This window comes from Vicia villosa, unplaced genomic scaffold (genome assembly GCF_029867415.1).
Source record: "Vicia villosa cultivar HV-30 ecotype Madison, WI unplaced genomic scaffold, Vvil1.0 ctg.000655F_1_1, whole genome shotgun sequence".
Taxonomy (NCBI): Eukaryota; Viridiplantae; Streptophyta; class Magnoliopsida; order Fabales; family Fabaceae; genus Vicia; species Vicia villosa.
Window position 1 is genome coordinate 317327 of NW_026705293.1, and position 9496 is coordinate 326822.

Sequence of the window (9496 nt, forward strand, 5' to 3'; positions counted from 1 at the left end):
CTTTATGAGAACACAGGACTTAATATCATCCCTAGTTTGTTTCAGTTTTTTTTTTAAAATAATTATATAAGATTTGTTTTTTTCTAAATTTTTAAAGATGAAAATGATTTGTATGGTGTTGTATATTTTTTATTATAAAAATATAAATATTCCTTAAAATAAACTAATTTAAAATATTATATTTAAAATAATATTTTAAATATTTCAATCTTTGATATAATCATCTTGGTTATTACAAATTTAAATTCACTTAATTTTGAAAGCTTTTTGTATATATATATATATATATATATATATATATATATATATATATATATATATATATATATATATATATATGTATATATATTTCGGCGCAAATGCACGTGTTTGTATTTAAACTTTACCTTTATGTACTACATAAATCTTTCTGAATATCAGCCTATAAACATGCGACTACAACTCCATAAACTCTGATACATACTATTTCTTTTATTCAGTACGTTTTATGGTTGCCAGTGGCTGTTCTTGGGCCTGGCCAGGGTGGGCACATGCCCAGACTCGGGCCATTTATTTTTTGTCGGTAACATGAATAAACAATTTTATATATATATTTTTTTGAATAAGAAAATCGTCTTTTAACATTGTCCCAGCGGCGGTACGTCATTTTGCTAACTCATTGTTGTGAGTTCGATATGATGTATAATAACTTTTTAGTTTTCTTCAAAACTACCAAAAGTAAAAAATTAGATATTAATGCAAATATGAGTCAAACCCTGCTCCATATAAATGTGAGAACGTTCTGCCACTCGGACATTGATGTTTTATCCTCATTATTTGGTTATTATTTATTCTTAACTAAAATAACATTTCTTAAAACACTCAATTTTAAACACCATTATATTTAAAAAAATATAGAATATTGACACTTAACATTAATTATTAAATTCAATAAATTATGGTAACTTTACGTACACAAATAATTATATAATTATAATATTACTAATTTTTCAAGGGAATTATTTATAAAATAAATAACTAAAATATAACAATAACAATAAATAGTTAAAATTTATTTATATCTATAAGATATATTGTTGATTAAAAAAAACTAAATTAGTAAAATTTTATTACGAAAATATTTTTATTGTATACAAAATATCATGATGTTATAATTAGTCTCGAGTCTCAAAAAAGTAAGGATCCATCCTGGTTAAAATACAGTGAGATCAATGATGCATTTTATTGTTTCTCTTTAAGATATCTGAGAGGACCGATCACTTTGGTTTTGAAGTTTTCACTAAAAGCAGATATAAAGATTAAAAACATGTATCTCAAGGCTTGATAGATCACGTTGGTTGTTTGTACAATGATTATAATAATCAAATAACGACATATTACATTATCCTTGGCATACCACTTTAGTAAATGAAGTGATATTATCCTTGATTGCTTGATGGTATGTTACACTGAGCAGGACATATTTAATCACTTGATAATATTGATATTATTCGAACTCACCGCAAAAAAGTCTTGAAGGCTATGTTTGGATACAATAAAAAGAACGGAACGAGATAAAATAGAGCGGAACGGAGCGGAATGGAATAAATAAGTCTTTCCATTGTTTGGGAACTTCACGATCGAATAGAGTAATTTTTTCATTCCGCCCAAATCGGAGGGTACAAAAAATGGTGGAAAGTGATGGAATAGAATGAGATCCATTTCATCCAATACCACTCAATTCCATCCGTTTTAATCAATCCAAACGATGGAATATAAACTTATTTCATTCCATTCCGCTCCATTCCATCATATTCCATCAATCCAAACATACCCGAAAAGACATTTGCCTCATAATTTTATTTAACACGCTATTGTAAGGTTGTGTTTCATCTCTTTTGTTTTAAACTATACTTTTATTGACAAAATAACGAGTTTATTTTATTTTGATTAATGACTATTTATATATTACATACAATGAATCTGCGGTCTTTAAATTTTTGTCCAGGCTTTATGATATTTATGGCTTCACCATTGATGGTTGTTGTTCTTTGATTTGATGTCAAAAATTCGCTTTGTTTAATTTTCATATCACAAATTCGCTATGTTTTGTTATTCTGTTTTTTTATTTTTGTTCTGATTTCGACTCTAATGGATTTCGTTTTGACATGTAGTTATGTTCAAACGATATGTTATGTTCTTCATCTTCATTTTGTTTATTTTTTTCTTCATTTTGATACTAAAAACCTCTACTTTCAGTTATGGATTCTTCCTCGGTGTTGGTTCCCGGCGGCCGACGATTATTATTCTAAAATAGCATCGGATTCAATTTTTTCCTCTTCAAAGTTCATCATCAATGGTTTAAAGTTTGTTCTTTTTAGGTTGTAGATCTATACATATGTGTCTTCTCCCATCTTTTTAACATCTTTGTCATTTTGTTTTTGTTTTTTAGGTTGTAGATCTATGTATAAGAAGTGTTTAGAGAGGAAGAATACAATGAGATGCCAGTTTATATTTTTTTAAGAAAAATGTTTTATTATTTATTTTAATTTCATGTCTTTTATTATTATTATTATAATTATTATAATTATTATTGATATTATTGCTATGGTTATAGTAAAACCTTTCAAAATCAATTTACCTGATTCAACATTAAATAGTGCAAATATCACATTGAATAGTTCAAACATCATAAGATGAATATTGTAAATCTTTATTGGGAAATCTATACCTATTTTAAACTAGTATTTTTCTCTTCCATCAAAATTATAAATACTTGTGATTGTCCTTTTTTAGCTTGATTTTTTTTTTTAATTATAATGGGTCTTATTTTTTAAAAGAAACTTAAATCAATAATAATAAATAAATTTATAATTTCATACAATTTAAATAATCATCTTGATTATTTAAAATGTTAAATAGTCAACTTAACTGTTTATAAAAAAAATAGTCTATTTAATTATTAATTTAATTTATATTTTTGTATAATTTAATTATGCAAAAATTATAATATTAATATTTTTAATTAAGACGTTTATTTTTTATTTATTTTCTAATTATTCATAATTATAAATAACAAAAATAATGACAGAACAAAAATAATCACTACAAGAAAATCACAATTTAGCAGCAATTATTTAGCGTCGGCCACGACTCCGACGCTACTTGCGTTGCACTAACGTTGTACATAGCCGTCGCTACTAAGAAAAACAACTTGTTTATATTTTATTCCATCAGCTCAATGGTAGCGTCGGTCTTGGCCGACACTACTTTGGTGGGAAAAAAATTTCATTTCCCCCCACAATTTTCATTTGCCTCCCTTTTATTTATTATTGTATATAATTATTTCATTTTTTAGTTAGCGACGGTCCGGGCCGACGCTACAGCGTGCGAAATAATTTCAGTTCCCTCCACCAGTTTCGTTTGCCTCCCTCTAATTTATTATTTTAAAAATAATTATTTAATTTCTAGTTAGCGGCGGTCCCGGCCGACGCTAATTGGTGCGAAATAATTTTCAGTTCCCCCCACCAGCCAGTTTCGTTTGCCTCCCTTTTATTTATTATTTTAAATAATTATTTAATTTTCTAGTTAGCGGCGGTCCAGGCCGACGCTAATATTGGTGCGAAATAATTTCAGTTCCCCCCACCAGTTTCGTTTTGTTAAATAATTTTCTATTTAATTATTTTTAACTATAAATTAAAAAACCACTAAAAATTATATATATTAAAATTAAAATATCATTTATAAAATAAAATTTAAGAATTAACAAACTAAAACTACTAAAGTTAATAAATTATAAATTACTAAAATTAATTATAAATAAAACTAAAACTACTAAAATTTTTAATTATAAATTAAAAATTATAACTAAAAATTAATTTATAAATTATAATTAAAAGTTAATAAAATAAAATTAATTTATAAAAACATTTATAAAGTATAACTATAGATTATAACTAAAAGTAAATTTATAATTTTGAATTAAAAGTTAATTTATAACTAAAAACTAAATTAATAACATTAATTTAAAGTTGAATTAAAATATAATTTATATAATATTTTTTTAATTAAAACTAAATAATGTAAAACCCAGTTCATTGCTTCAGTTTCTTCGTTTAGGTTTCAGTTCACTTAAGAAAAACAAAAACCAGACCCTTCGTATTCATCGCTTCAGATTCAACGCTTTCTCATCCTCAAAATCGCTTCAGAGTTCATCCTCAAAATCGCTTCAGATTCAACGCAGAGTTCATCCTCAACTCAAACGCAGGTTTCAGTTCATCGCTTCATATTCATCGCTTTCTCATCGTTTTCTCAAAATCGATTTCTCATCGCTTTCGCAAAATGATTTAATGGTATTGCAGTTGAATGTGATCGGAGCCGTAACGACGTGACCGGAGTTCAGTTTCTTCCAATCAGCTCACCAGACCCTTCGTTACCTTTCTCTTTTCTCAGGTAATTACATTTCTTCTTTGTTTCAATTAGTTCGGTTTTGATCTGTTGTTTCAATAAGTTGTCTCAATTTGATTCTTCTCAAGGCTTCAATTTATTGTTTTGTTTAGTTTCAAAGTAAAATCTTGTTCATTCTATTGCTGCAACTCAACACTAGTATACAAAATGTTAACAACACTAGTATACAAAATGCTATTAGTATATGATTTGTGTATGTTTTTTTAGTATTTATCATGTGTACTTGCTTCACTGACTTAAACTGAGAGGAAACAAAGATATTTATATGAAAAAAACCTGAGAGACAAGTTTGAATCACACTCATGATAGATATATTTGGATTGAATCACTTTCTGTTTTGGAATAGTTTCAAGTGATAAAGTCTGTTACCATACTCAACTGAATGAGTATTTATAACTCTGTTACATAATCAGACATCCGTTTAATTAGCAATTGATCTATTACAGAGTACAGACATCAGGTTATTTGTTAATTAGGTTTGTAAAACTGATGTTGATTGTGTGTGCCTGATGTCGATTTGATTACTTACTATCATTAGCAGTGATTCTATTGATGTGTGTTTTGAAATATAAGTGGAAAAGGATCTGTCTGGGTAGTTGTTATTCATTTTATTTCTAACTGGATAGTTGTACGTCCAAAAGAATTCATTAGTATTTTAATGTACTTGTGATTCAAAGTCTTTGGTTATAGGCAGTTGCATTATGGAGACCTTTCAGTTAACCAGTATTTCAATGTTATGGGAAGGGGTATTTGATTTTGAGGGAAAATAAGGTGGTTATAAGTGTTATTGTTTTAATTCCTTTATTAAAGAAAATCAGACTTTCTTTTTCATTTACTATTCTAAACATTTGTGGTTGCAAGCACAAACCATCTATCTCATCATGTTCTGTTCCACTTAAACAAACAGAAGTATATTCTGTACCAGTTGCAAGCACTCTCTAGTTTACACAAGTTTAATAAAATGAACTCCTAACATCTCTTAGATGAGGTCATCCCTATCCTAACAAACAGAAGTATATTCTGTACCAGTTTCGTGATTTTTCTGTCTTATCTTTCCTATACAATTCTTGGCTGCTATCTAATAAGTTGGAACTGAATTGTGCATGAAAAAATGACTTGAATGGTATGCGTATGACTTGTTCGAGGTATCAATTTTATCTGGACATGGCTTGATAATTTATGTTTGTTTGGGGCTGTTTTGGAAGCTCCATGCTTTCTATTTGTTAATGCTGAACTGATGCTGGCTCATGGGGCTGTTTTGGAAGCTCCATGCTTTGTATTTGTTAATGCTGAACTGATGCTGGCTCATGGGGCTGTTTTGATTTGATTACTATTTTTTACTTATTACAATTCTTGTTTTAGTATTTGGAACTCTTGTTTATGAACTTAGATTATGGGGCTGTTTTGCATTTTAAGTAGGACCTTTCAATCCATGCTAAGATCATCGAATATTGAGTTTCACAACAATGCCTCCACCTCTCTTAGTTATAATCTCCAAGACTCTGGGTTGAAAATATTTGTATTAGTGATTTGGAAATCACTATGACTGGTGGTTGAATCTTTTTTAATTCTGTTTTACGGCTTTTTTTTATAACGAGTCACATGACTTTTTTAATTTTGTTGTCTTATACAAATTGCAGTTTTTGAAAAGAATCCCTAAATTGGAGTTTCGATTTCTTCCGTCTGAATCGACAAGGACTTCATCATCGTCACGGTTAGATTTCTTATGTTTTAGTTTCGATTCTCTTTACTGCGGTTGATAGTCATCGTTTCTTTGCTATTGTACCATACAAACTTGTATAAGATATTTGACTATGTTTTAGTATGTAGTTTTTTAAATTGCTTTCATGTACAAATTGTGTTGGTTGCGTGTTGTATTCATTTCTGACGCAAAGAGGGTTCCCTGGATTTAATCTTTAGTACTTTAAGAAATAGATAAATCTCTTTGGAAAAGATAAACTTATGTTTGTTTTTAATGTAGACAATGGATCGAAGTTGGATGTATGATAGAGTAAACTCCGATAGGTATGGTTTGAAAGATGAATTTGTTAGTGGAGTTGAAGATTTTGTCAATAAAGCCATGAATCGACCACAATTTTTAGACGAGGGGGGGATAAGGTGTCCTTGTGTAAAATGCGTCTCCATTCTCTTGAAGACGCCTAATGTGGTCAAACATCACTTGTACAAATATGGTTTTTTGCCCAACTATTATACATGGATTGATCATGGAGAAGCGGATCAAAGTGTGGACATTGATGGTCATTCTAGTAGCGGCGGGAATGCTGGTCGAGATAATACAGGTGATGAAGAACAATTTGATGCAATGAATGAAATGATCTCTGATGTTTTTAGGCCATCTGTTAATGCCCCAAATGTGAATGTTGATATGGAAAACGAAATAGTTAGTGAGGGTGAGGTACCAAATGAAAAAGCTCAACAATTTTATGATGAATTGATCTCTGCAAACCAACCGATTTATGAGGGAGCTTCTGAATCCAGACTATCTATTTCAGTTAAGCTGTTGGCTGCCATGTCTACTTGGCATGTTCCTCAAAAGGCCATGGATTTTTTCTCCCAAATGTTAATCGACGTTTGTCCAACTAAAGGATGCTTACCTGAAAAATATTACCAAGTGAAGAAGTTGGTGTCTAAGTTAGGATTAGAGGTTGAGAAAATTGATTGTTGTGTGAATGGATGCTTATTATATTTTAAAGAAGATAGAACTTTAACTCAATGTAGAGTTTGTGGAGCTGCTAGGTATGTTCCACGAAAGTGTGGAATGGGACAATACAAAGATGTGGCAGTGAAGAGAATGTTCTATTTTCCAATCATTCCTAGGTTACAACGACTCTTTGCTTCAAAGGAATCTGCAGCTCAAATGAGATGGCATCGTGAGAACCCCAGTGATCCAAATATTTTACGTCACCCATCTGATGGAAAAGCATGGAAACACTTCGATGAAGTTTATCCCGATTATGCTAGTGACCCAAGAAATGTAAGATTGGGTTTATGTACGGATGGGTTTACCCCTTACATTCAAGCCTCTAGTACTCCATATTCATGCTGGCCGATAATAGTCACACCCTACAATCTCCCTCCCGAAATGTGCATGACCAAACCATACTTGTTCTTGACTTGTCTTGTACCTGGACCGTACAATCCGAAAGCTAAAATAGATGTCTACTTGCAACCTTTGATAGATGATTTGCAACGCTTGTGGAGAGATGGCATTGTGACTTATGATATCTCTATGCAACAAAATTTTGTAATGAGAGCGCATTTAATGTGGACGATCAATGATTTTCCAGCATATGGTATGTTGTCTGGATGGGGGACACAAGGTAGATTAGCATGCCCTTATTGCATGGACAGTACAGATGCTTTCACCTTAAGATATGGTGGAAAAAGTTGTTGGTTTGATTGTCATCGTAGGTTTTTACCAATGGATCATCCGTTTAGAAAAAGTAAAAAAAGATTTGCAAAAGACACGATTAAGAAAAAAAAACCACCATATATGTTTACTGGCCATGATGTCTGGGAAGCAGTTCGTGATTTTCCAAAAGTTACAGACAGTGATTGGGCCTCCAAATTTCCAGGGTATGGCAAAAAACATAATTGGATCAAAAGAAGTATATTTTGGGATCTTCCATATTGGAAGGACAACTTGTTAAGGCACAACCTTGATGTGATGCACATAGAGAAAAATGTATTTGATAATGTGTTTTACACTGTCATGAATGATCCTACAAAAACAAAGGACAATGAGAAAGCGAGATTGGATTTACCTCTTAACTGTTTACGCGGGGATTTAGAGATGGTTACTCTACCTAATGGAAAGATGGCTAAGCCAAAGGCAAAATTTTCTTTGACATCTGAAGAGGCAAAGTTAGTATGTAGATGGATTAAGGAACTAAAAATGCCCGATGGTTATGCCTCGAATCTTTCTAGGTGTGCTGATGTCACCAAGGGTAGGATGAAGGGGATGAAAAGCCATGACTGTCATGTTTTCATGGAGTGTTTGCTTCCAATTGCTTTTCGTTCCTTGCCTCCCGAGATATGGAAGCCGCTAACTGAGTTAAGTCGTTTTTTCAAAGATTTGTGTTGTAATACGTTGAAGTTGGAAGACCTTGTTAGGTTGGAACAGAACATTACCATCATCATATGCAAGCTTGAAAGAATTTTTCCTCCAGGTTTCTTTGACTCAATGGAACATCTCCCGATTCACCTACCTAATGAAGCAATCCTTGGTGGTCCTGTGCAATATCGTTGGATGTATCCATTTGAAAGGTAAATGATGTTTAACTTTTGTAGATTATTTTAATTAAAAAACATCTTTTAATCTTTTAATGTGTAGATTGATGGGAGACTTCAAGCGTTCGGTGAAAAATAAAGCTAGGGTTGAAGGTTCAATATGCACTGCCTACTTGCACCGTGAAACTACTCATTTTTTCTCTCACTATTTCAAGACCTTTAGTTTGTTTCCAAGTACAAGTTTAAGGAATGATCCTCGACCAGATCATGAGAATTCCCAACCAACACTTTCAATTTTTAGCAAATGTGGCCATCCTAGTGGAAAATCTCGTGACTATTGGGTGATTGATAAGGAATGGAAGTCTGCTCACGTGCACGTCCTAATCAATTGTGACGAGGTTAAACCGTATCTCGAGTAAGTACATTTTTGTAATACAACTGTGTTGTTGTCAACCATTTTGGAAATATATACTCATAAATTTAATGGCTGGTGTCAGAATGTTCATGCAATATCATTCTATCAATGAGGATGATGCTTCTGGTCTTATACACGAGCAATTTCCTTCATGGCTAAAGGACTATGTTAGTATATTTCTCACCATTTATATTATGTGGTTGACAATAAACTATCTCTAAGGTTAGATGTATTTTTTAGGTGAACGATGAGAGGAATGGAACAACTAGTCCACACCTGAAGGCATTAGCTCTTGGTCCTAATCCGAAGGCAACATCATGGAACATATACTTTGTTAATGGGTACAAGTTTCACACTCAAGAATGGAGTCATGGTAAAAAGACT

General features: G+C 31.5%; 1 protein-coding gene across 1 annotated transcript; it reads left to right on the forward strand.

The window, feature by feature from the left end:
• Positions 1–6430: 6430 nt before the first annotated feature.
• On the forward strand, positions 6431–9197 carry LOC131630179 (uncharacterized). Its single transcript, XM_058900970.1, has 2 exons — positions 6431–8733; positions 8801–9197. The coding sequence occupies exons 1-2, from the start codon at positions 6431–6433 to the stop codon at positions 9114–9116; spliced, it is 2619 nt and encodes an 872-aa protein (XP_058756953.1). The 3' UTR covers positions 9117–9197.
• The last annotated feature ends 299 nt before the right edge of the window (positions 9198–9496 follow it).